General features: G+C 40.9%; 2 protein-coding genes across 4 annotated transcripts in view; one reads left to right on the top strand and one right to left on the bottom strand.

Annotated features, from left to right (window-relative positions):
- PAK5 (p21 (RAC1) activated kinase 5) overlaps positions 1-1,831 on the top strand; it is a 129,687-nt gene extending 127,856 nt beyond the window's left edge. For both annotated transcript variants that reach the window (XM_083175645.1, XM_083175644.1), the window contains one exon: positions 328-1,831. In XM_083175645.1, the coding sequence (XP_083031771.1) occupies positions 328-483 (156 nt within the window). In that variant the 3' untranslated portion in view covers positions 484-1,831. The remainder of the gene's footprint in view (positions 1-327) is intronic.
- Positions 1,832-14,080: 12,249 nt separating this feature from the next.
- Positions 14,081-27,714, bottom strand: LAMP5 (lysosome associated membrane protein 5). 2 transcript variants are annotated; one of them, XM_083175642.1, is made up of 7 exons: positions 26,221-27,492; positions 25,832-26,004; positions 25,517-25,648; positions 25,017-25,122; positions 23,246-23,434; positions 18,314-18,526; positions 14,081-15,431 (listed from the first exon to the last, which is right to left on the bottom strand). In XM_083175642.1, the coding sequence occupies exons 1-6, from the start codon at positions 26,276-26,278 to the stop codon at positions 18,348-18,350; spliced, it is 837 nt and encodes a 278-aa protein (XP_083031768.1). In that variant the 5' UTR covers positions 26,279-27,492; the 3' UTR covers positions 14,081-15,431; positions 18,314-18,347. The 2 variants fall into 2 exon arrangements, with proteins under 2 accessions (XP_083031768.1, XP_083031767.1); XM_083175641.1 differs by lacking the exon at positions 14,081-15,431 and adding an exon at positions 27,533-27,714 and having other exon boundaries at positions 18,244-18,526; positions 26,221-27,019.
- Positions 27,715-27,960: the final 246 nt, after the last annotated feature.

Genomic DNA, 27,960 nt, shown 5'->3' with positions numbered 1-27,960 from the left:
TAAATATTTTTTATTGAATTGATGCAAGCACTTGAACTAGTACTTTCTCTGAGCGCCGATTCTCCCCCTTTTTCTGTTGTTTCTTAAATCTTTATCTGGGAAACTGACCATCCCCTGAATCGGCTGCTCTCTAAGGGAATACACTCATATAGAAGCGCTCTAATAGATTGACCTAGGTCAGTCTTTTCTCCATACAATCACTGCCTCTACTTTGGCATCCAAAAGTCCAACTTTAATTAATATACTATGTCTTTTACACCCAAATAAAGAAAAACATTCAGCTAAGATATACGCACGAAAACTAATAGTGATCATTTTGTTTCCTAGGTCTCTTCAGTGCTCCGTGGATTTCTAGACTTGATGTTGGTGCGAGAGCCATCCCAGAGAGCTACAGCACAAGACCTATTAAGACATCCATTCTTAAACCTCTCAGGACCCCAGTCATGTATCATACCCCTAATGAGGCAATACAGACACCACTGAACTCCCGCTCTCTAATCCATTACTGAACAAGAGGGGGGATCAAACAAAAACAACTTTAGAAACACAGAAAATGCAAAATGAAAGCAGCTACAGTACTTCTAAAATAAAAAAAACTGCCTATATTTCTGTACAAATACTACAAGACGAAACACGCGTGGGAGTGCTGAAACCGAAACCTCACTTTTCACTCTTTTGCTTTATGTTCGTTTGTTAATTTATGAATTAATTCAAAATGCAGACTTTTTACAAGGGTTCTTTTAAAGTGAATTTAGATATTAGCCCTGACATATCTCCCAACGCTTATTTGAAACAACGGGAATTTAATGGCATTTATTTAAACGATGTAAAGTCCTTCTTTGAGGTAAAATGCACTTTTTTTCAAAAGTAGGAGTGTACCGTATTTTGAAATGAATTTGTAATTTTCTGTATAATACTTTTGATAATTTGCAGTTTTTTGATGTCATGTATACATTGTGCCAGTTCAAAACCAGGTGTAATTTACCAAACATTTTCAAAAATTCCTACTTTTATAATCCTTTTGGAAACACCCACACCTCTGTTACAGCGCTGACTGTCTATTTTGCTTACATCAATTTTAAGGCACATCTCAAAATTTTTGAAAACTAGAGTGGTTTGCAAATTTTTATTTATTTATTTTTTTGGCCCTTTCATGATCATTAGTTAATGTGACCAAAATAAATAATTCCGTTGATATACTGTATGTGGAATAATTACAATTACAACAGGACTTACACAGTAAAATTGTCCGACAATATTTAATACAGTGTATTTAAAAATGTACCATATTTATAAATGTATGTATTTAAAGGTTCCACATATAAAAGTTGCAGCATAATATTGGGGTACAGGTGCTTTTTTAGCAAACTAAGGAAATTATCCTCCTATTTGAGCCATTGAAGAACTTGTTCTTTTTTTATTTATCAGCTGCCATTTTTATTATGTTTTTATTTAATAGTTGTTTAAGTCATTGATCTACTTGAATTTGTACTTGATTGGAGACATTTTTATTTATTCTGATTTTAATATATTTTGTTATATTTGTGTTCTCAATTTAAAGCCCAGTGTTGACGGATGCTGTCAACATTTCAAGCTGATATTTTTCCAAATGTGCATCATATTTTCATTGTGATGATGTTGTAGGACGTGTTTGACTCGATACACTTGTGCTGCTGTCTGTTTTTATTTTTATGTCAAAAAATGGATGACTACAAAATTTGTGTTGCTTGTTGAATGATCTTGCATGTCAACGCTAGGCCTAAATAGATTTGTGTTTTGCAGCCACTTTATTCATATTTATTTCAATGCAAAATAAACTTTATTTATTAAAGAGTGTGTTTGTCTTAACTAAGTACTGATCCCTGGAACGGAGGAATGCGCCAGTCCTTGCAACTGACAATTGACATACAAAAGTGCTGTTTTCATCAGTTTTACATACAGCATATAGTCCTAACTGTATAATGGATACAATTACGGGTGACCGGCGGTGAGGATGCCAGCGGTCAGTATATAGACACCAGAATCCCGACAACCCCCTAACCTTCCCTTCTTGCAGCCTTATTTGTGTATTGTGCATTAAAGTAAATGTAAGAGTATTATCTGTTTTTTTCTGTCCATTTTTTATATTTTTGACCAATTGTGGAAAGGAACAATGAGTGACAGTGGTCCCTTCTACTCCCTCCCATTTCTCTCACTCCTGTTCTACTCCCATCTTAATTCTCCTCCCATCTGCCACCAACTGGAAGACACAGCCATTCTACCAGTTGGTGGCAGAAAGAATAACTTTCAATAATACGTACAGTATACAGAATGTGACAGTCCCAAATGCTGATCATAACTGCCCATTCTGTATGAAAGAAGGAGACATATTACTGTACACAGCAATCCCATACTAAAATATGCTAATGTAGCTTTAGGTGTCTTGCATAATTAGACACCTCCTGCATGCTTATGTGATTCTCCAATTTGGCTGAAGGTCAAGCATCGGATCACTTTGGCCCCCTAAGTAACCCTCAAGGTAACTGGCTTTTTTGGCTTCTGGGGCCAATATGTGCATCAGACCCCAAGGGCTTTTAGAGAACTGCATTACTGGTGTATGCTGACCTCTGGAGTTTGCAACATTTGTATACCTGTGTTAAACGAATGAATCTGTGTCACAAGAGTTACGATGCAAGCACGGCGTCTTCTTAAATGAGACATCTGGAGGGTCAGAAAAAGTCTTATGACTTTAAAACAAAAGAACCTATACTGGATAAACAATATTTTGGACAGTATGGGTTGATTTTAAACTATTTTGATAAATGCCTCTCATACTTTTGCAGACATAGTCAGTTTGAGGCAATTGGAACACTGGTCCTCATGCCAGCTTTCAGATATGAATTTCTGCAATGTAAAATACTTATTATGCACCTGAGACTACTGTAGAGCATTTAGTAATTCACTGTGATCTTTGAGCTGCAGTTGGTATTAGGAGCATAGTCACAATTACAGCTACTGTAGCAATCTTACTTATGCTCATTTTGTGGAAATAGCCTGTGTAGGGAACACATCATCGGTGTGGTGTCAAAAATGAGATGGTGCTTACATTTGTTAAATTGGTAACAGTAACATTATTCTTTATTTTAATTCTAGTCCATCAGTTCATGAATAAGCAGCTCCTCAGGCTTATAGTCAAGTAAATCTTTATTGAATTCCAACAGCATTTTGGGTATCACCCCTGTCTTTAGGGACAAACATATACCAAATTCTTGTGTATGAATAAATAACATACCTTTCAAGTTGAAGGTGTAGGTTAGAACCATCAAACTCAAACATGCTGTTAGTCACTAGTACTGCTGCAGATTTGGGCTGTACAGTATTTGGTCGCTGTGGACTTCTGTGCTCCAATTTCCTAATGTGCAAGTCATTGCTAAACTCCCCATCCTTTAGACTTATTTATTAAACAGGAACATTAAATAAGTATAAAAAAGATTTTTCAATAGCGGGATTGAAGCCAATGTGCGTTTCACCAAGGCTTGATAAAGTTGCATAGCGAAACGTGCGTTAGCTCATTCCCACTGTTTCAAAATCTCCTTCATGCTAATGAGATTTTCCTTTTTTATAAATGATGATGAAAGTATGAATGCTTCTTAAGTAATAACCCTGCACGTGTTTTGATTTAATTAAATACTTGTAATGATCATGTTTTGCTTCCAAAATCTGCTAGTGTAGATTTGCTCTTATCTGAATTTGTACATGTTTTAATATATCATTCTAACTATAACTGAATTGCTGCACACAGAATTTAAAGTGTTTGGTTATTAAATATTGTAGGCTAACGATTATGGAGCTAATTCACACGCGATCGCTGGGCTGCGAATGGGATCACAGCCGTACGAAGAGGGGTAAATTTTTCTTATAGTCAGAAAACTGAGGGAGAGACAAGTACATTTACAGAGGAGAAAGTCCTCACAGAACTCTCAAAACTGAAAGTGGATAATTCAATGGGGCCAGATGGGATACATCCAAGGATACTAAAAGAGCTTAAAGGGGAGCTGGTAAAACCAATAACAGAATTATTCAACCAGTCACTAGCTACTGGAGTAATCCCAGAGGACTGGAAAACAGCGAATGTAGTCCCACTGCACAAAAGTGGAAGCAAGGAAGAGGTAAGCAACTATCGACCAGTGAGCCTTACATCAGTAGTAGGGAAATTGATGGAAACACTCTTAAAACAAAGAGTTGTAGAATATCTCAAAACCAGCAATTTACAGGATCCAAAACAGCATGGGTTTACTGGGGGAAGATCATGTCAAACAAATCTTATTGACTTTTTTGACTGGGTGACTAAAGTAATAGATCAAGGTGGGGCTGTAGATGTAGCTTATCTAGACTTTAGTAAAGCTTTTGACACTGTCCCACATTGCAGACTGTTAAATAAACTTGAAAGCTTGGGATTGGATTCTAAGATAGTTGAATGGATAAGAGCGTGGTTGCAGGACAGAAAACAGAGAGTTGTAGTAAACGGAGTACAGTCAAAGGAGGGAAAGGTTACAAGTGGAGTACCCCAGGGATCTGTACTTGGACCGGTGCTTTTTAATATCTTTATTGGTGATATTGCAAATGGAATTGAGGGTAAAATGTGCCTTTTTGCAGATGACACAAAGGTATGCAACAGGGTAGACACACCAGGAGGGGTAAAACAAATGGTTGAGGATCTAGGCAGATTAGAGAAATGGTCAAGAGAATGGCAACTACAGTTTAATGCCAAAAAATGCAAAATCATGCACTTGGGTCTCAGAAATCCAAAGACTCAATATAGTATAAATGGCACTATAATGGAAACTACTGAGGAAGAGAGGGATCTAGGTGTCACTATTTCAGGGGACTTAAAAGCAGGTAGGCAATGTAACAAAGCAATGAAGAAGGCAAGTCAGATGCTTGGTTGCATAGGGAGAGGTATCAGCAGTAGAAAGAAAGAAGTAATAATGCCACTGTATAGGTCATTGGTACGACCTCACCTAGAGTATTGTGTTCAGTTCTGGAGGCCATATCTCCAGAAGGATATAAATACATTAGAGACTGTACAAAGAAGAGCAACTAAAATGGTGCATGGCCTACATCACAAAACGTACCAGGAAAGACTAAAAGATCTTAATATGTATACTTTAGAGCAGAGAAGGGAAAGGGGGGACATGATAGAAACTTTCAAATATATCAAGGGCTTTAACAAGGTACAGGTGGGAGACATTCTTCACAGGAAGAGGAGCAGCAGAACACGAGGACATGCACTGAAACTAGAGGGAGGAAGATTCAGGGGAAATGCGAGGAAGAATTTTTTCACAGAAAGAGTAGTAGATAAGTGGAATAGCCTCCCAACAGAGGTGGTAGACTCAAATACAGTAGTACAATTTAAACATGCTTGGGATAAGCATATTGATATCCTTACAAAAAAATAAGGATCAAATATGGTTTGAGGTAACATGTTTAAAAAAAGGGGCAGACTAGATGGGCCAAGTGGTTCTTATCTGCCGTCAAATTCTATGTTTCTATGTTTCTTAATTCATTCAGAATCGGCAACCATCAAATTAGTTTCCCCCCACCCTCCACCCCACATGTGCAGCGCCGCGTGAACTGAGACTTATTTTCTGCTGCGATGGCTGTGGGGAGATCAGGACCGCTGATGATGTCAGCATCACTCCCTCCCAACAGCTGGGAGCCACCTGCGTTTTCTGGAGCACTCCCAGAAAACACCGGCATGCCGCCCACAAATGGCCTCCAGGGTGTCACTGGCTGTGATCGCACAGAGGGCTTGCACAAATTTGTGAATTTGCAGCCCTGCGATTCAGTCTTAATCGGCCCCTATAGGGTTTCACCCACAAAGAAATGTATAACTATATATTAAGATGGAATCATTGTGAACTCGGATTTGTTTCAATAATAAAGGTATTGAGCAATGCTAGTTAATTTTTATTATGTGGATATATTCTCCTAAATATAGTCAGTTAATGAGAACAAATGTCTGATTAGTTGCAGTGGCTATCTGTACATTTTGCTATTTGTTCGATATTAGTTGTAAGCCGTACAATTAATTGTAATGTGTAATTATTTACATTGAGAGGTAAAATAGAAATTTTAACTGAGATATGTATATGTAAAGGTATAATACCAAATGTTAGGGGCTATTTCAGAGATGGATACTAATGCCACCAATGCTGTGAATGCGGATGAAGAAGTGGTGCCAAAACATGCAAACGTCACACCCGCTGGGATTTGTATTGAAACATCTACCATCGGTTTGCAACTAGAAGCAGTTGCGTAAAAAGGGGGATATATTTATTAAAGTGCAGGTTTTTAGTGGAGATCTTGACCATCGCAACCACATTCTAGCTACTATCTTCTAGAAGGTGCTAGATAAATGATATGTTGAAAATGATTGTTGAAGACATGAGCAACGTCTCCAGTTATGTAAACCCGCCTTAAAAGAAAAATATACCCCCAAAACCTCTGATGAACCCTATGGTAACTCAGCATGGCCACCACACTGAGGCTCTGGAGCGATTGTCTGTTCCGAATCGCAGTATCTGACACGCCCCCAAAATGTTCAGGACACCCCTGCATTTGAGCCACCAATCCCCTGTTACCAACACAAGCACACTGCCATCACTCTGTCAGGGCCGCCAATAAAGGGGTGCTATGGGTACAGCTGTCCCAGGCCCCGGCCTCTGGAAGGGCCCGGGCAGCTAATTTTGTCCACCGACTGCCTCTGCTGGGCTGCAGAGACTGAACAAAACAGGTCCTGGAGAGCAGGCTTATTCAACCCAGGATGCCGGTGGCCAATTAAAATGCAGCACCGGCTTTTGAGAAAATCAGAGCTTGCATACCGGCAGCCAATCAGAGCAGCTGCCGGTATGTGAGCTCTGATTGGATCACCAGCCAGTGCTGCATATTGCTGAGCTCCAGGACCTCTGGGCTGCAGCTCAGCGGAAGAGGAGATGGGGAGCAGGAGCCGGGTTACGGTAAGTCAAGTGAGATGGGGAAGGGGGGGGGGTGAGTGGACAGAAAATGAGACCCGGGCCCCAAAATTCCTGATGGCAGCCTGCACTCTGTGGCCAATCATATTGGATCTGTACACATACACAGTTCATGTCATACTCATGTGCCGACAACAAGGATAGCTTAACTGCAAATATAGTGTTATTGTATCAACAATCAATAGATCTTCTAAGTGAGCTTATGTATTTGTCAATAAAAGATTATTTTAAATGTATTATACAACATGCCTAGATGTATATTTACTAATATGCAGGTTTTTAGAATTGGAGGTGTTGCACATAGCAACCAATCAGATTCTACTTATAGTTTATCTAGACTTATCTAGAAAATAAAAGTTAGAATCTGGTTGGTTGCTGTGGGCAACATCTCTTCTAAAAATGGGCACTTTAGTACATGTACCCCTTAGTGATTATGGGGTGAAATTTACTAAGATGTGAGTTCTATTTCAGATGGGATGTTGCTATGGGCAACCATTCAGGTACAATCTATTATCTTCTAGAAGGTGCTAATTAAATAAGAAGTAGATTCCGATTGGTTGCAACATCCCATGTGAAATAGAACTCTAATCTTAGTAAATTCCCCCCTATGTAATAATTGTGGATTTGTAGATAGTCTTTACTATAACTCTTCCTTGCAAACACAAGCTTAGTGATGAGCGGATGAATGGCAAATGACCCCATTATGTTGAGTATTATTTCCAGCTTCCAAAATCTCTGCTGTTATTTATTTTTAGCCAGGTCTATCGCGCACTGTTCCGCTTCCTAAAGCCAACAACTGAAATATCTATCAAATGCTATTAAAGTTTCAAACTTGCGGAAATGGCCCCAAATGTCTATAAGTGTAAAATATCCACTAAAAATACCAGCGTCGCTCACATTTGTTAATTATTTGTTAAGTTCAAATAAGAAATGTTGTGTAAAAAAAAATGGTACTTGTTTCCTAGCACGGCGCCCCGTCGGGGCCCATCGCATACCATTAGTTAAGATATGCGATGGGACCCGATTGGACCCGAAATTATGGTTTTAAGAGCTTTCTGTAAATTCTTTAAATCGCGTCGCATCGCATGCCATTATAATGGCATGCGATGCGACGTGACACAATGACACCCGATTTTACATTGTACAACCACCCTGATGGGTGATTACTATGATAAATGCACCCCCAGACCCGATTTTTAATTGTACAGCTACCCTGATGGGTGATTACTATGTTAAATGCACCCCCATTGTTAACGCCACCCCCACTATCAATGCCAACCCGAAGCATGGCTAGCGCAGCGGTAGGCGCCCTCTGACCTTTTCATACCCCCACTATCCATGTCGGCGTGGAGTTGATTTTAGATAGTGTGGCGAGCGCACGCAGAATACATGTGAAGTCATTCGCGTTCCCTCGCGGGGCTCGCCACGCTTCGGGCTCGGTGGCTCGCTACGCTCGCCACACTATATAAAGTCAACTCCACGCCGGCGTGGATAGTGGGGGTATGTAAAGGTCGGAGGACGCGTACCACCGCCCCTTGCGGGCTCGCTGCGCTCGCCACGCTTCGGGTTGGCGTTGATAGTGGGGGTGGCATTAACAATGGGGGTGCATTTAACATAGTAATCACCCATCAGGGTGGCTGTACAATTAAAAATAAGGTCTGATCGCATCGCATGCGATCGGGTCGCATGTGATGCGACCCCTTTAGATAGACCCGATGGCACAAGATAAAAATCGTAGGCGCCGTGCTAGGAAACAAGTACCAAAAAAATATATATTTCCTATATAAGGTAAACATTACATGTTATGATGAATAAAAATGTTTGCTTGGCAATTTTCACACCTCTTTTGACAAATTCACTTGGCATTTAAAGGGTTAAAGCTGGGTGCACACTGGAGTGACCGCCAATCATTCCAACTTTACTGTGGATTTCACTTTAACTCAGAACTAGCCAAATTGAGTGTACACAAACGGCAATCTTTCTAATGACTGAACGATGAATCAGTCAATAAGGTTGTTTTAGTGTGTACAAGAGCAATAGTATATCGCACGCCACCAAACGATGTGATATATCGCTCAGTCATTAGCAACTGGTCGAAGTATCATTTGTCATTCAGTTTGCCATAAACACTGCATGATAGACACATGATAGACGCTAGCGATATAGCTAGGTTTGATATGCATCACATCAAACCTGATGATGTTGCATGCGAATGCAGGAGTGAACATACCAAGCGCCGGCTCTCCATTTCAACAGGACCAGGGTCGGTTCTCCTTATAGAACTCCTTCAACTCATGGATGTTTGTGGCTGTCTAGCATGAACACCCCACTTCCTTTCTATTGGATTATGGCGATTATTAGCATGCGAGTGTATGTGTATGCTGGCAAGTCAGTACGATTTCTATTTTATTCTACCACAAGGTTTGGTGTTTTTATGTTGCACTGATATGTTGATAAATGGTGGATAACCAAACAATGCCAAATATACCTTTAAACGCAAATGAATAGTAATGAGGTGCTGGATATAAATGAAGCCTACATGAGGGATAGCCACACCCCCTGATGGTCACCCATGACGAAACGCGTTAGTCTTGGTCTTGGAAGACACGTGGACTTTAATGCTCTGACGTTGCACACTGGTTTCTTAGCCAGCACAGACAATGCCCACTGAGAATGCCAAAAAGCTGCTAAGCGCACTGTACGCGCTGTACACAGAGGCTGCGAGGCGGACAGTTTAATCTTGAATGTATGTGAGTTGTTATACTTTTATACTTACCAGCCAGCCCCCCTTCTATTCTTTGTTACATATACTGTACATATATATATATATATATATATATATATACTCCAATAGACAGCACACCTGGTAAGTAACAGAAACTGGTACTGGTGCCCTCCAAAAGAACCCAGTTGGGTCAATATGTGGTAAGCAGCGCACGGCGGCACTCAGTGGATAAATAAGTAACACAATGCAGGTAAATGTCCAAACGTTTTCGATGTATTAGAATCACATCTTCATCAGGAACAACAGTAAGAACAAAGAAACATACCTTATAACCCCACCAGATCACACGTGAAAGCCCGCGGGTTGCCGAGCCCGAACTGACGCGCCCACTGATGACATCATCATGTCGTGCCGGTTACCATGGTTACAGGGTTCAAACAGCCTGAAAAATGTAACATGTGTCTTTAAGCAAATGGTAAACAGATAATCACATAATCAAGAGGCTAATACATAGCGGAAATGTTCAATGCGTATGACTGAACTAGCGTAATGGAGTCAATAAACGCTGGGGAACCACGGGGGACGCGTTGGGCTATGGTAGAGTGTCAATCACAATGCAGATTATGTCACGCAAGGAGATGTGACGGTGATAGGACTAGATTGGAAGATTTCAGAGAAAGCAGTGTAACCCTGCTGATTCATTGAGACCCTTGGGTGAAAGGGTCCCAAGTCTGTGAATCCAGCGGGCTTCTTTTTGTAAAAGGCGTAATCCCCGGTCACCGCGTCTCAGACGAGGCGGTTCGTGATCAATGATCATGTATTTGAGGGTTGAGATGCTGTGACCAGATTGCACGAAATGCTGTCTGTGCGGTCTGTCCATCGCTGACCACTGGCAGAGATTTCCCACATCCACATACCGGCTTTCGGTTCACCATCCGCCACCCGGTTACATGTACCACTAAATACATTGTATATGTTATCACATGCCCGTGCGGGCTAAGTTACGTACACTCTGGGAGAGGATGGCATCACACAAAACTGCTATTAGGGCAGCGATTACAAGTGGGCACAGTGAACAACCGGTTGCACGGCATTTCGTGCAATCTGGTCACAGCATCTCAACCCTCAAATACATGATCATTGATCACGAAACGCCTCGTCTGAGACGCGGTGACCTGGGATTACGCCTTTTACAAAAAGAAGCCCGCTGGATTCACAGACTTGGGACCCTTTCACCCAAGGGTCTCAACGAATCAGCGGGGTTACACTGCTTTCTCTGAAATCTTCCAATCTAATCCTATCACCGTCACATCTCCTTGCGTGACATTATCTGCATTGTGATTGACACTCTACCATAGCCCAATGCGTCCCCCGTGGTTCCCCAGTGTTTATTGACTCTGTTACGCTAGTTCAGTCATACGCATTGAACATTTCCGCTATGTATTAGCCTCTTGATTATGTGATTATCTGTTTACCATTTGCTTAAAGACACATGTTACATTTTTCAGGCTGTTTGAACCCTGTAACCATGGTAACCGGCACGACATGATGATGTCATCAGTGGGCGCGTCAGTTCGGGCTTGGCAACCTGTGGGCTTTCACGTGTGATCTGGTGGGGTTATAAGGTATGTTTCTTTGTTCTTACTGTTGTTCCTGATGAAGATGTGATTCTTATACATCGAAAACGTTTGGACATTTACCTGCGTTGTGTTACTTATTTATCCACTGAGTGCCAACGTGCGCTGCTTACTATATGCGCCCTCCGACCTTTGGCGTTGATCGTGGGGTGGCGTTAACAATGGTTGGGGCATTTGACCCATCAGGGTTGGGAAACAATAAAAATTGGGTTCTGGGGGGCCATTTAACATTGGGGCCAATGTAAAATCGGGTCTCAGGGACCATTTTACATTGATTCCAATGTAAAAATCGCGTCGATCGCATCGCATGCGATTTGGTTGCATGCGATCGACGCGATTTTGGGGGGGTCCCGATGTATACAATTTTTATCACTGGTGCCGTGCTAGGAAATAAGTACCTGAAAAAAAATGTATTCCAAAATCCCCAAAAATTCTTGTGGTACCGAGCATTTCAGATAAGGGATACCTGTACCATTATGCCGAGATTTTTCCTGACAAATTCTTCAGCGACTGTGTACACATATGCAGCATCACTGCAATAACAGCAACACATATACCCTGATAATCATTCAATTACAATTGGTAATTACAATTGGTATTACATCCAAACATGAATTAGGCCAATAGTCTATGTAGCAGTTGCAGAACATAAACAGCATAAAATGTATGTTATAGAGCTAACATGTACAATGAAGGTTTTTCATTAGAAAAAACTGTTTTTAATTTATTTTGGCTATTAGTCATGAGTTGCTAGACCATTACATCCCCGTGCACACGTACGGCCAAAGCAGGAGCTCAGCTGACGATTATTAGCCCATTAGGGAGAAACAAGAGAGAATGCGAACGTAAGCAATCCGCGTGAGCTAAACTACATGTGTGCAATGAATTGTATCCATCAGATGACAGCCGGCTGATTACAGGGAGACCTCTCACGTCTCTCTCTTGAAAGAAACAATTATATTTTGCCTTGTGCTCTGGGAATGCAGTGATTTATTTTCAACTTCTCAGCACACAACGTACTGTATAGCTACATTTAACACATTTTTAATATTAGCTTTAATTGTTTTCAGTGCAACATTAACATTCAAAGTCTATAAGTTGATGTAACGTATGTAACAATGCCCCGTACAAATGGTTCCGTGTGGTCTATTTGATTTTGCTTTTATAAGCATCATCGAATTGAATCGAAGTCAAATGGTTTTCAGCCGCATTTGATGCCGATTCGATCGGGATGCGCTAACCCACGGCATCAAAATTGAATACAAAAATAGACTGTGCAAGCAAGACCGTAGTACAGATCTGTACTACAGTATATAATCCAAATTGAATGTGTTTTGCGTGCCTTCTGATTCAATCCTGATTTGATCCCAATCGAATTGCAAACAAAATTGCACCTTGTGAACAAACTTTAACACTTATTAATGTATTCATTCTGAATCCTTGCAAACACAAGCTTAGTGATTAGCGGATGAATGGTAAATGACCCCATTACGTGAATATTATTTCCAGCTTCTACAATTTCTGTTGTTTATTATTAGCCAGGTCTATCGCGCACTGTTCCGCTTCCTATCCCTGGGTGTCCAATCAGCCAACAACTGAAATACTGCATCTATCAAATGTATTTAAAGTTTCACACTTGCAGAAATTGCTCTGTAATTTCATCAAGGAAATTAATGATTTCATTTTTCTGTTAGATACAGATAGGGCTGGCTTCATCTTTGCAAGCCCCGCCATCACGCCAGCCCCCCCAGGGGGCGCGCGCGCACGAGACGCTCGCGCACCCCCTGGACAATGGAGCTGGTCTTCGCCGCCTCCCCGCCGTCGCCGCCCCGAGCGCCCCCCTAGCCCCTGTCCCTGAAGCGGATACGGGCAGGGACACGCAGCGTCCCCGCCGAGAGACTGGGACGCGCGTGCGTGTGAGATGCCCGCGCGTCCCAGTTCAGTGAAGCCCCTGCCACCGGCGCTCGCCAGCGGGGAGGGTCTGGCGAACCCCGGCCAAGGATGGCAGGGGCTCCATCTGTACATTATTATTATATACAGTATTTCAGCTCAACTTTATTTTAAGATCATGTGCACTCCAAGCCCCATCCCTATATATCCCCGATATCTACAAAGCTTTCTGCTGGATAGACTCTGCTCTACTTATTTCAAACAAACACTGGGGGTTATTCTGATTCACTCGGAAAGGCAAAATCACTCTCTAATGGACAAAACCATATGCGCTGCAGGTGGGGCTGATGTAACATATGCAGAGAGAGTTAGATTTGGGTGGGTTTTGTACTTCATACTGATATCTACAGTATATTGCAGTGTAAAAATAATGCAGCCAGTATTTACCCTGCACAGAAACAATAACACACCCAAATCTAACTCTCTCTGCACTTTACCCACCCGCAGTGCACATGATTTTGTCCATTAGAGAGTGGTTGTGCCTTTCCGAGTGAATCAGAATAACCCCCTTTACCTCTACTTTATACCATTACATACCAGAGATCAGAAAATCATTTATTGCATTTGACCTCTGGTTTACATTAATTCATGACATTGTAATGTTATCTTATCGAGGTGCAACTTCACAATAATTGTTCCTTCCCATCAGAACACAGTTCATACTAATATATGATAAAGAATGGAAACAAAGTCATTATAATGCCATTTATTTAAAGATTTCATTTTATTAGACTGGAATAACCCCCCCCCCCCCACCAAAAAAAAAAAAAAAAAGATCTGTATTATAAGTAACACCGCTGGATATACAATTTCGGATTATCTTCTGTTTATATTGTATTGCTTTATAACCCGGGATTGAAACACCATATTTGTCCAACTCAATTCCTAAATCTGATGTGTTTACAGTACTCTAACTCCCATCCTCTTCTGGTGATCAGGAAAAGGTCACACACAGTTTGTTATAAGACCTAGGGTTAAAGTTACACAAACTTCCAAAACAAATACGTAGTGGTGTCTTCTGTAGAAGCCAATCAGATTCTGTCTATCATTTTTTAGAATGCAATAAAGAAATGATAGCTAAAATCAGTTTAGTTGCTATATCACCAGTGGTTGTTTTTACCTATTGGCTGCAGGATTGCTGGGATCAATTACTGTACCTGATACCAAATGACGATGCTGGTTCAATTATGACATTTGTTTAATGCATTATTTAATTTAGTATTACATTTTATTTCTGCTTTTCCTACATTTGGTTACAAACCATTTTATGTGCACAATTAGGGGGTCATTCTGGTTGACTTTCGAGACAACTAAATGCCCCCCCCCCCCCCCCCCCCGCGCTGCTCCGTGCAAATGGGCCAGCGACTATGAATTTCGCAGCTTCCATTCGCAAACAGAGCCTGCACATGCGCACAAATGTTTATGCACATGCGCAGAGACAAAACATCGCTCCCCCGAGAGAATGCGCGGGGGAGCGTGCAGATCAGAATGACCTCCTTAGTGGATTATAAATCTACTTTTTTTTTTTACTTAATCCAACTACTTATTATATAACTAATGTACATTGAACATTACACAGAGCAATTTCATCATGGTAAGTATAGGCTCTATAATAAAAAGACTAATTATGGGGCGTTAAGCTGAATCAAAGCACAGTATTACACTTTGTATGTATGGCAAATATAATGCGATTGTATGTTAGCACCATCTGGTTATTTGCTATAGGTTGGGATGTAAAATATATGGGTCAAGTCCTACAGGCATCTCAGAGTAGTGTGCCTGATCTTGAAACCTCAACAGACTCAAGTGAATATACATAAGGTAAAATAAATGATCAAAAGCCCCAATGTAAATAGCTATTGTTCTGGGACACACCATGGTGTCGTTATGTTTCAAATTCCCAGTTTAAAAAGTATTATTTGTGAAACTTTGAACTTCAGAAGTTAGAACTTAGTAATGTGTGGTCCGGTTCTCCATAAATTGGAATCCACCTGAATTTTTGTGGATCCAGACCAAACTAAAACCCGGCCCGGTATCTCCTGAGAAGATCTGATCTGTAGTCTCGGTTCAAATCTTCTTCTTGTTTCAGAATTTAGGTTTTAAATCCTGATTTTGGATTGCAAAAAAAAAACAACACATGATTTTGGCTGTTTTTATCAATGTTTATAATTTTTGAATGACTTTTAATGGAACCAAAACCAAAAGCAAAATGCAAAACAAAACACTTGAGAGTGGTTTTAACAAAACCAAAACAAAATGATAAATTAGAACCAAAATACAGGAGTCTGTGCACATCTCTACTAGAAATTAGTCAATGCAGAATAAGGTTGTCTCTGAGGTTGTATGCCAGTTTAGGTATAGGGAGGTAAAGTAAGGGACAGGGAGGTAAGTAATTGTGAGGTAAGGTATAGGGAGTTAAGGAATAAAGAGATAATTTATGAGGAAGAAAGGAATAGAGAGGGAAAGATTGGGGAAGTACAGAATGGGGAGGTAATTTATGAGGAAGAAAGGAACAGGTAGGTATGGAATGGGAAGGAAAGAAAGGGGGAGGTAAGGAAATGAGGAAATAAGGTATGGAAAAGTAAGGTATGGAGAAGAAAAAAACTGGGAGGTAAAGAATGGGGAGGATAAGGAATCAGGAGGGAAGATAAGGGGAAGTAATGAATGTAGAGGTCATTTTTGAGGAGGAAAGGAGCAGGGAGGTATGGAATGGGGGGGGGGTAAGGTATGGGAACATTACAAATATGGTATGTGGTGATATGGAACAGGCAGGTAAGGAGTGAGTACTGTAGGTAAGGAGTTAGTACTGTAGGTAAGAAGTGAGTACTGCAAGTAAGGAATACTGTAGGTAAGGAGTTAGTACTGTAGGTAAGGTGTGAGTACTGTTGGTAAGGAGTGAGTACAGTAGGTAAAGAGATAATACTGTAGGTAAGGAGTAAGTACTGCAGGTAAGGAGTGAGTACTGTAGGTAAAGAGTGACTACTGTAGGTAAGGTGTGAGTAATGTGGGTAAGGAGTGAGTACTGCAGGTAAGGAGTGAGTACTGTAGGTAAGGAGTTAGTGCTGTAGGTAAGGTGTAAGTACTGTAGGTAAGGAGTTAGTACTGTATGCAAGGTGTGAGTACTGCAGGTAAGGAGTTAGTACTGTAAGTAAAGAGTGAGTACTGCAGGTAATTAGTGAGTATTGTAGGTAAGTCATGAGTACTGTGGGTAAGGAGTTAGTACTGTAGTTAAGGAGTTAGTACTGCAGGTAAGATCTGAGTACTGTAGGTAAGAAATGAGTACGGTAGGTAAGGTGTGAGCAGGTGTGAGCAGGTTAGGTATAGGGAGATGACTTGCAGATTGCGCTCACTCAATGATGTGAATCCTGGTGACATCTGTTTGGGACTTTGGAACGCATACTGTATATCTGTGTCTAATGCACCAACAACTACGATAGAATCTTGATTTTGCCAGGAATACAGCATCTATACAGTGAATCCTATGTAAACAGTACTGAGTAAAAATACATGCGCTATATACAGATCATTAATGAATATAAATGATTTAACCCAGGGGTTCCCAATCTTTTTTTAATCACGGCACCCTAGAGTATAAGAATTTTTTTTGCAGCACCCCCAGGGCAAAATTATTTTAATTAGATTGGATTTATATGCGATTCTTAGGGTCAGTTATGTGGTAAAGGGCAGGAATTGCTTCTGTTTGTACACATTTTATGATTGGCAGCCACCAGCACTGGTTTTGCTTATAAATAATTAACCATTAATAATTTGAGTTGGTCCTGGACTACCAACCCAGGGCACCCCTGCATGTGTCCCGAGGCACCCCAGGGAGCCACGGCGCACAGTTTGGGAACCCCTGATTTAACCAAATGAAAAAAAGTGGTATAAAGAAAAAAACATCAAAAGCAGAGGTAAAGCCACAACTTGCCAACCTACAATACATCCGGGGGTATATTGGTATATATATTGTTTAGCTACAGTATGTTGTAGTGTTAGTTCTCATAGTCAGTATCCATATAGAGAGGTACCCTATACTTTCCTGAGTGCTTCGGTGTAAAGATCCATTTTATATAGGTAATATTGATTACAGTATGAGACTTTTCTGAGCATATTTATGTGCCAATTGCATAGATTTTATATATTTAAAAAATAAAGTCATTACAGTATTTTGGTAACATCTTAGCAAATTCCAAGAACACTGCTGCTGGGGTGATACATTTAAAACACATATTTAAAACCTAGAACCGTTTCTGGAGATCAGGAACATCTCGCAACTCATGTTAATTACAATACTACAAATGGTAGTAGAAGGACGGTCATCTTTTTTGGGTACAATTTTCCAAAAGGAAACAATGCATAGTAATCAGAGCTTCAGATTCAGTGTGATGTCATAATGTAACGAACCACACAATAAGGAAACATGCAGCATGCCCCGGGAACTCGTTATAGTTCTGTTTTTCTTTGCACAAAAAAAATAAATAATAATAATTGTCATAGCATTAATATTTCTATTCGCTTCAACATAAATATTTAATAGCTATCTATAGTAGAAAAGCGTAGGTGACAATATATTTGTGTTTGTAATTGCCTTTAGAAAACACTGCGCAAAGCTTATTGTTATGTAACAATATTTGTAAGCTCTCTTTCATAGATATTAGCAGGTTAGAACCATGTAACATGCATAGGGTCTGCGGTAGGAGTTTGCAACAAGCAACGCTTGTAAAATATGTCCTTTAAGACATAAGAGAGCTATTTGAGTATAATAAATCAGGCATTAAAAAAACAAATAATATTCAAAAGAGCTATACATTGATATCGCCATGGGTGACGCATTGGAAATCTATAGCACATTACTGATTTCCAGTGCAATGCTATCAAACACTACCTGCACATCACTGCTAAGAGGAGGGGGGGGGGGTGTATTAGGGTTACAGCTTACAGGAAGACAATGGAGAGGATTTCAGGAAAAGTGCGGTTCGCTTTTCTACCTGATGGTCATTGTGCCTTGCATTTAGTCTTTGTTTATTCCACGTGCTTATATAGAGATCTGTCCCTTGGAATCTGCACTTGGTTGGCTGTCATCTTATTGTGAACGTGATACACAACCAGGATGATCACGATAGCCAGTCCTAAAGTTATACCTAGAATAATAGGTAACATTTCTTCCAGCTGTTTCCTCTGATCGGTCAGGCACTTGTACTCTAGAATGAAAGAGACATCGATAGTATGATTTGAAAAACGATGGATTAAAATTGACTGTGGCTTCTAAAAATGAAAGGAGGTGACGTTGCCCATAGCAACCAATCAATCAGATTCTGCCTATGATTTTCTAGGGTGCAATAGAGAAATGATCTGATTGGTTGCTATGGGCAAAATCAAATCTTTTAATTTTTAGAAGCTTTATTAAATGTATCCCTTATTCTCTATCCTCAGTTCAATGATATGTCAGACATGAACAGTGGTGGCTCCAGAGGAGGGGCTGCAGCACAATGCAAAATTCAAATAGGGGAGCCTGGCAGTTGGCAGGTGGCAGTTGCTGGGTCTCCCCCATTTGAATTTTGAACTGTGCTGCAGGCAGGCCCTCCTCTGGAACCTCCCCTAGACATAACCCATTGGCTAGTATTTTTGTCCAGTTAAGGACATTGTATCAGTATAACAGTGTGACATGGGCAATGTCAATCAAACCTTCTAAAGAGTAGAGAAGTGGAAACATTTCCCATAGTATCCAATTATCTGCTAGCTGGTATTTATCAAGTACATTCTATAAAATGATAGACAGAAGATGATGATGTGTTGCTATGGGCAACTTCTACACTCTATAGAAGCTTTGATAAATCTTCCTCATGCTGAGAAAAGAAAAGATTTGGGTTCAATGCTGTAAATCATTTTTATGAAACTTGGGGATCTGTATTTACTTTCACAGGTCAACATGTACAAGTGTTAACCCAACAATAATCACATTTGTGGTCCTTCTGAGCATCCAATTTGTGGAAGCACTGCAAATGTGGCATATAACTAAGGATTATTTCTTTATTTATTTATTTACAGTTTCTTATATAGCGCAGCAGATTCCGTTGTGCTTTACAATAGTAAACAGTGATAAAACAAACTGGGTAATAACAGACAGACTTGGAGGTAGGAGGGCCCTGCTGCAAGCTTACAATCTATAGGGACATAGGAGGGAAACACAAGGACAGGCACCAGTAATAGCATAGCAGTCCCACCAAGTTACAAGTCCAGAAGGGAAGCTTTAAAATACATAAGTGCCTCAGAGGGTTATGCTTTTGGTACTTAAACATGATAGGCTTGCCTGAAGAGGTGAGTTTTCAGGGAACGCTTATAAGTTTGAAGGCTAGTGGAGAGTCTTATTGTGCGTGGAAGGGCATTCCATAGGATGGGAGCATCCCGATGAAAGTCCTGTAATAGTGAATGGGAGCTAGTGATCCGTGCAGAAGAGAGACGGAGATCTTGTGAAGATATTTTGTGATAAGTAAAGAGATATATGCTGGTGCAGTATGGTTAATAGCTTTATATGCGAGTAGAAGTGTTTTATATTGAATACGGTAAGATACAGGCAACCAATGGAGGGACTGGCAGAGCGGAACAGCAGACGATGAGCGTCTTACAAGATCAGCCTAGCAGCAGCATTTAAAATGGATTGCAGTGGGGAGAGTCTGTTCTTGGGAAGACCAGTTAGGAGACTATTGCAATAATCAATGCGGGATATAATGAGTGCATGGATAAGAGATTTAGTAGTGTCTTGTGTGAGATAGGGTCGTATTTTGGATATGTTTTTTAGATGCCTGTAACATGATTTGGAGACAGATTGAATGTGGGGAAAAAAGGACAGTTCAGAGTCGAGGATGACCCCTAGGCAACGAGCTTGTGAGTTGTCAACAGTGATGGAGATATCAGGATGGTAACTGTTCTTGGCTGGTGGGAATATAAGTAATTCCGTTTTGGAAATATTGAGTTTGAGTTGGCGAGAAGACATCCAAGATGAGATGGCAGAGAGACATTCACCCAAAACCACTGGTGACAACTCTGGGGTTGATATATAGATTTGAGTATCATCCGCATATAAGTGATACTGAAATCCGAAAGAGCTGATTAGTTTGCCAAGAGAGGAAGTATAGATTGAGAAAAGCAGATGACCTAAGACTGAGCCTTGCGGAACTCCGACTGTCAGAGGTAGTGAAGAGGAGGTAGAGTCAGAGAAGCAAACACTGAAAGAACGATCAGATAGGTAATATGAGAACCAGGAAAGGGCAGTATCATTAAGACCTAGGGAGTGTAGTGTTTGTAAGAGAAGAGTGTGATCCACAGTGTCAAATGCAGCAGAAAGATCTAGAAGAATAAGTAGTGAGTAATGGCCTTTAGACTTAGCAGTTACCAGATCATTCACCAATTTAGTCAGTGCTGTCTCAGTGGAGTGTTGAAAGCGAAAGCCTGACTGAAGCGGGTCTAATAGGGCATGAGAGTTAAGAAAGTGTGTGAGGCGAGAGTAGACAAGTCTCTCCAGTAGTTTGGAGAGGCATGGGAGCTGAGAGATAGGATGATAGTTAGAGAGAGAGTTAGGGTCGGAATTGTGTTTTTTCAGAATGGGAGTGATCCCCGGATCTAGGACATTTTTGGGCTGGGATTTCCATCCAGGGATTGAAGCCTCCAGTCCTGGGATTTTGGGATCAAAATGTGAATCTGCATTTGGTGCCTTTCTGCCAGGCAGCGCTGAGCACCAGTAGCACTCATCTCAGGTGCTTGCTGGCAAACGCATTGTGTGGCTGTGCAGTGTGATGCCGCATGTACTGGCTGGCTGGATGCGCAGGGGACCGCGCATCGGACCTGAGGGGACATCAAATTGACCCGATTTGGGCCGATTTCACGGCCCGATTCAGACAAATCCGCACAGTGTATGGGCACCTTAAGAATAACGCAAAACTCTAGGTAGATGATCATGACACTCCAAGTAATCCCAATGACTCCAGTTCCTGCCCTGACACGAAAATATATACAATGGGTGATAAGGCTTAGGTATCAAACAGATATACATTAAAATGCAAATGACTTCAGTTAAAAACAAAATAGTAATTAATAAGTGACCATACTGGTAGCACGTATAACTTACTAAAATATCTAGAACCACTACATAAATATAGTAAAATCTGCAATAAAATCTGTGATAACGGGGCTTTTGCAGTCAGCAGAAATAAGTATGGAGGCTGGTGTGGATATGTTGCAATGAAGTACAATCCAATGGCCACGTACGTAGTGGACAACGATGCGGGGACAGATGCACTAAGCTTCAAAAGTAATAAAATGGAGAGTGATAAACAGCCAGCCAATCAGCTCCTAACTGCCATATCACAGACTGTGTTCGAAAAATGTCAGGAGCTGATTTGTTGGTGGTTTTAGCACTCTCCATTTTATCAATTTTGAACCTTAGTGCATCTGGACCGCAGTCCGGATGCCAACATTCACTCTACTGACACCGACATCCTGACTAATGCTTTAAGTCAGGCAACGAAATTCTGATATCAATTGGAATGCAAGCACTGGAATCCCGACTGCTGCAATGCGGAATGATGTGAAACCTAGGGTTAGCCTTACACCGGGAATGGGGGATTAGGTTTAGACACTAGCCGGGGACTTAGGGTTAGACTGCTGGGGAGGGGGGTTAGAACATGGCATTTATGTAGAAGAATGGTTTAAGGTTAGACTGTGGGCCTGGGAGGTTTAGTTTAGGCGGTAAAGTGTAGCTTAAGGGTCAGGAGCTAGCAGGGAGGGTGGGAGTCAGAATACGGAAGGAGGAAGATCAGGCTGCTAGAAGTGAAGGCCAGGGGTGGCAGAGGGAGGGTATTTATACTTACCGGACCCTTGTCAAGATTCTCTCCTTTGGGATTCTGACCGTCCGTATACTGAACACCGGTCATCTGTATGTATCCAACTGTCACGTTTCACTGCATTTAAACTGCAGCTTTATCAAAGGTAAATGTGGTTTGTCTCAGCAGTACTTTTATACCTCTGCTGACTGAGTGTTTGGAAGTCTGTCTCTCTTACGTGAACAGGTGCTGTAGTGGTTTTACATATTTTGATACATAATTATATGTGGTGCAAGTAAACTTTTTAATTTTAATTCACTTTTTAAATATTTATTTGTTTTTTTACTTAAGTCATTTTTAATTGGTATGTGTTTGGTACCTATCACCCATTGTATGAGACTCTTTAGCCCTATATATTGTATGGTAGCTGTTAGACCTAACACCATACGTATAACATCGCCCAATCTGCACCTTCTGGTATATACACTCCTACCTTGAAATGCCCATTTCACACAAAACAATGTCTGGCATAGATCTGTCCATTAGTGAGATCCCCAAAAATGTGTTAGTTTGGGTCTTATTCTAGTTCACTCATTCTGACAAAATCCTTCTTAGATGGACAAAACCATGTGCACTGCAGGTGGGGCAGATGTAACTTGTGCAGAGAGAATTAGATTTGGGTGAGTTATTTTGTTTCTGTGCAGGGTAAATACTGGCTGCTTTATTTTACACTGCAATATAGATCTCACTTTGAAGTAAAACCCCACCCAAATCTAATTCTCTCTGCACAAGTAACATCTGCCCCACCTGCAGTGCACATGGTTTTGTCCATCTAAGAAGGATTTTGTAAGAAAGAGTGAACTAGAATAACCCCCTTTGTCTCTGCCTGTGCTCTAGATGGCAACAAATGCTATTTGTGTCCGTTCAAAGTGATCCATCGGATTCATAATCATATCCTTTATAGGTACCAGCTTACTGCCACTTCACACCTGAACACTAGTGTATACATTTTGCAGCCAGGTAAAACTGATTTAAGATATGGTTTCCTAATTTGTGACTTATAATGTTAATAAGTGTTAATGTGACTTTACAGTACTATACCTTCACTGTAGACAAAATCACTCTGAATATCAAATGGCTGAATGTGGACCTCAGACAGGTACAGGACCACGGTTTTCTTCTGGTCAGTGGAGGTCAGGCTGACTTTCTCTGTGGCCTCACATTCATAGGACATCCCAGCTGGTGTGGTCATCAGAGAAATGTGGTGGCTAGTGGCGGTGTGCTTCCCAGCTAAGAACAATGGGACATTATATAAGTTTGTATTGTGCCAAGCCACAAGTATCTTTAGAAACAGGTTTGTGATAATAAAGTTAGTCTAGTCTGAAACTGATCATGGGTGCATGGGGACATACAATACGTCCTGTATTCATTATACTGTGTATGCAGTAGACACTTTATAATACCTTGCTTATGGTGCAAACAGAAACAGTCTTATCTGCTGAAGGACTACATGGATGAACATCGCTAATGATAGGGTAAGACATGAAGACCACTAGTTGCAAAATTAAAATGATTTACCAATGAGGAATAGCGATGACCACCTCCACACGTCAATGAACACCCTTAACATGTCTCCTCCCCTTTTCCTCATTTGCATAGCTTGCCTCAGTAAAGCAACCAATACTTTGCAAGAAATGCCCTCAATGAACCCAATTCCTATCAATGGTCGGTGCTAAATGTGTGCGAAATGTTCTACCTCTGCAAATGCTGAATCTTGCACCACAGTCGTATGCCCTAGCCAAACTATGGATCTCTCTACCTGGGGGATGTGGTGTCAGCTGACACAAAACATACATTTAAAATAAGGTTGGACAAACATCTATTGGTTAAAAATATACAGGGGTACAAACAATAATCATAACCTATCCTTAAAACAAGGGAGCAAGCTAATACACCAAGGTTGAACTGTATGAATGTGAGTCTTTATTCAACCTTGACTACTATGTAACTATATGTCTAGGCCCACAGTGGGACCAATCCTGGCCCTGCCCTGCACAGAGGACACTTTTCACTATTGAAATGTCCTCCACAGAGGTGAAATACTGTATTAGTGAAAAGAAGTATTGAAATATTTACAGTGAACCATTAGAAGGAAGAAACACAATCAGCGCCCAGATAGACAGATACGGTATATGTGTTAAATGTAATCTGTAACTATTGCCATTTTTAAAGTTACTAAAACATGGACACTGTATAATAATAATAATCATGATAATAATTATTATTTTATGATATTTTTCTATACAAGTGTCAATGGATGTGGAAATAAGGCCCCATATGGGTGAGCTAGGGGCAGAACAGTGAGCGCTGCTTTGTGCTCTGCAGAACCACTTGAACATCTGTTGGTCGCACGTCAGCAGTCACTGCACAATGTGACTCAGCCACTGCAGATACAGTAACTTCTCCTCTGACCCTATTACATTCCTGTTTTCTTCTTCTACTCTATTTGCAGGCTCTGTATAATTTGTATAATATATAATATGTGTAATGAAGCCTTATGCCTTATGCCATACTGCATGCGCTGTAGTAAGTAAAATGCAGCAAGCTCTTGGTGGAAGATGAAAACCGCTTCAAAATGGAGACCTTTTCATGTTGCACACAGATGTATGTGGAGTCTGTAGTAGTTATAGTATAAAATAGTATTTATAATATATAATCTATGTACAATATTTATGTCGTTTTACAAGTAATATTAGTAATAAAATGTAATACAATGATGTGTGTGTGTATATATATATATATATATATATATATATATATGGTTCCTCTATATCCATCTAGCTGTTATGTATGTGCCACAGTAGCTACTCACGTCTTGCACCATTTTTGAAGTTAGTTCGCTCAGACAAGTCGTATAAAAACTGGACTTTGTTCATTTTCCAGCTCCTTCTATTGGACTTTGGGGAATCCTGTCCTTCCTATTCATAAAACAATGAGGAACCATTTAATATATTTTTTTTATCATATTTATACAGCCATTGATGCATATTACATACCGTAGTTCTATATTCATATACAAATAGTATAATAGACATAGCTCTCTATTCATGCATACACTGCTACTTACATAGACACAAGACCACAACCTATAGAACGTTGGTTATAGTGAATAATACGAGCCTGGAATCCCTACTGCATAGAAGGTGGAGACAGCATGGAGCTGGAAACTTTTATTATATTCATACATAGTATCACTGGCATTATATTGAATGATTCAATGCATGTTCAAAGCAATACCCATTCAATCTGTATCTGTAACAGATTATTATACTTCAGTAATACAACACTAAAGGACTACTGTATGTCAGTTACCTTAATAAAGAATAACTTCAGGGTGTACGATTTGTCTAGCCATGATAAATGCAGCTCAGATTCGTTAGTCCAGCATTTCCCTCTAATGTCAGTGTCTCTGGGTAACTGGATGTTCGCTTCTTCTGCATTCCACTGAAACAGACAAATAATTACACTGTTGTAGCGCATAATTCACTTGCATGTAATGTGTTAGTGGATATAGAATTGGAAATAGATTTTTTTTTAACACAGTTGTCATAATCCTTAGCAGGTATGTATGTATGTATGTATGTATGTATGTATGATTAGATAGTCCATCGATAAAAGACTACTTACATCCACATCGTTACTGGAAGGGACTTCATAGGGAACAAGTATCTTAGCTGAAAATTCTGCCATGAGGCAGGTCGTCCCATTTTCCCGAATTGCAAAAATATTTTTCTCAGGGTTACTGGATAAACCTGAGAGATTCTCAACCTCCTGTTCTGCAACATTAGAAGCAATTGCGTCTGTCAAACAAAGAAACAATATCGTTCACTGTCAGTTCGCATAACGTGCATAGTACCCTGCAACTGTGTCCCCCCCACCCACTGCTATAGCACACACTGCAGTCTTGTCGTAGGCATTGCTCTAAACAACTGCCACTGGTATAGCCCTCTACTGCCTTTTACACATAACGCTACATTACATTAATTACATAACCATCAATTAAACACAACACTTACATAAAAGAAGAAGGCATACTTGCAGTCCCAGGACCCTAGCACTGCTCCTGAGATGCATGTTCGGGAAGACTTTCTTCAGTGCTGCAATCAATTCCAAAAAAGCTGCTCCCGTACTGACTGGCAGGGTCGCCAATAATGAATCTTGTAGGATCCGTTCGTCTTTTCACCCAAAGTCCCTCAAAACCACATCGGTATAACTGATCTCTGCCCAATGTGCTGAAATGCTCTATAGGGGTCTCCAGAGTCCTGGAATAATAATCGGAGCTGTCCAATGTGCTGCAAATGGGTTTCGGGCGCTCCTGGGTCCTGGAGTACTATGAAGAACTGTCCCAGGTGGTGAAATGAATGAGAGTGCTCTCCAGGGTCCTGTAATACTCAGAGGAACAGTCCAAGGTGCTGATGCAGGCTATACTGTAGGTTCTCCCAGGTTCTGGGATGCATGGATGAGCTGTCCAAGGTGCTGAAGTAGACTATAGTTCCTCCCGGACCCTGTGATACCCAGATGAGCTGTCCACGGTGCTGATGCGGGCTATAGCTTCTCCCAGATTCTGGAAAGCATAGATGAGCTGTCCAAGGTGCTGAAGTCGGCTATAGGACGGTTCTACCAGGTCTTGCGATACCTAGATGAGCTGTCCACGGTGCTGAAGTAGGCTATAGGTTCTACCAGATCCTGCGGTGCGAGCTGTGCGGGGTGCTGAAATATGCTGTAGCCTCTCACAGGTCCTGGAATACTCATGAGAGCTGTCCGAGGTTCTGAAACCGGCAATAGGCTCTCCCGGTGCTGAACTGCTCAGCAGATCTGTCCAGAGAACACAAATAGATTATAGGTTCTCCCGATTCCAGGAATAATCATAGGACTCTCCCAAGACTAAGAGGGTATTCCAAGATGCTAAAACAGTTCTATCAGCAAGCGCGAGTCCCCTCTGCATCCCAGGGGAACATATAATAAAGGGAGATTAGTATTAGCAATGCCTCTCCGCGCCGTGCTACTATAAGCCTCACACTAAATCTATGCAGTCACATGCCTCTCAGTGCTATTGTCTCAACTAAGCTATCACTCATACAGTAAGCTGTGAATCATTCTTATGCCTACAAAAAAAAAAGTAATCTCCATAACGTGAACAAATAAACTATTGTATAGCTTGATGTATGAGCTGGCAAGAATGGTTTTGCAACTGCATGGGTTCTTCTGTGTGGTGCTAATGAGTCCTATGCTTGTGAGTCATACGTGTGATTCCTACTCAGGCATGCTAGCTACAGTAGCTGCTGTAGGTACCAGCAGAGAGATGCGAGGAAAATACTCTATACCCACCTCATATCACTGGAGCAGAGTCTGTACACAATATCTGGGGGGAAAACACACTAAACGCCCCCATATAAAAAGTGGCAGGCAAAATGCACAGCCAGCCTGATTGTTCTCACGTAGTGTAGATAAAGCAATGTCTTGGCAGATATGATGTCTGCAACTTCTAATGCAGCTGCGAGTCAGTACATCGGTTTGCAGATATCATTGAAATCACTTGTTTGACAATGGGAGGATGTATAGTATACTGTGAATACTGCAGCCTAACCATGTGTCAACTAATTAATCTCCCTTCAGTGTGCATCAAGGCTTTGTGCGTTTTATGAGTCACACAAGGTATGCATTCGCTCCTTAGCACAGTTATCATTGGGTTTGCTGTAGAATGTAAAAGTATAAAGACAGTTTTGCAGTGCTGAGAAAAATGTTGATGGTTAAGT

This window comes from Crinia signifera, chromosome 3 (genome assembly GCF_055691185.1).
Source record: "Crinia signifera chromosome 3, ASM5569118v1, whole genome shotgun sequence".
Classification (NCBI taxonomy): Eukaryota; Metazoa; Chordata; class Amphibia; order Anura; family Myobatrachidae; genus Crinia; species Crinia signifera.
Note: the sequence above shows the minus strand (reverse complement) of the source record. Positions and strands in the feature narration are given on the sequence as shown.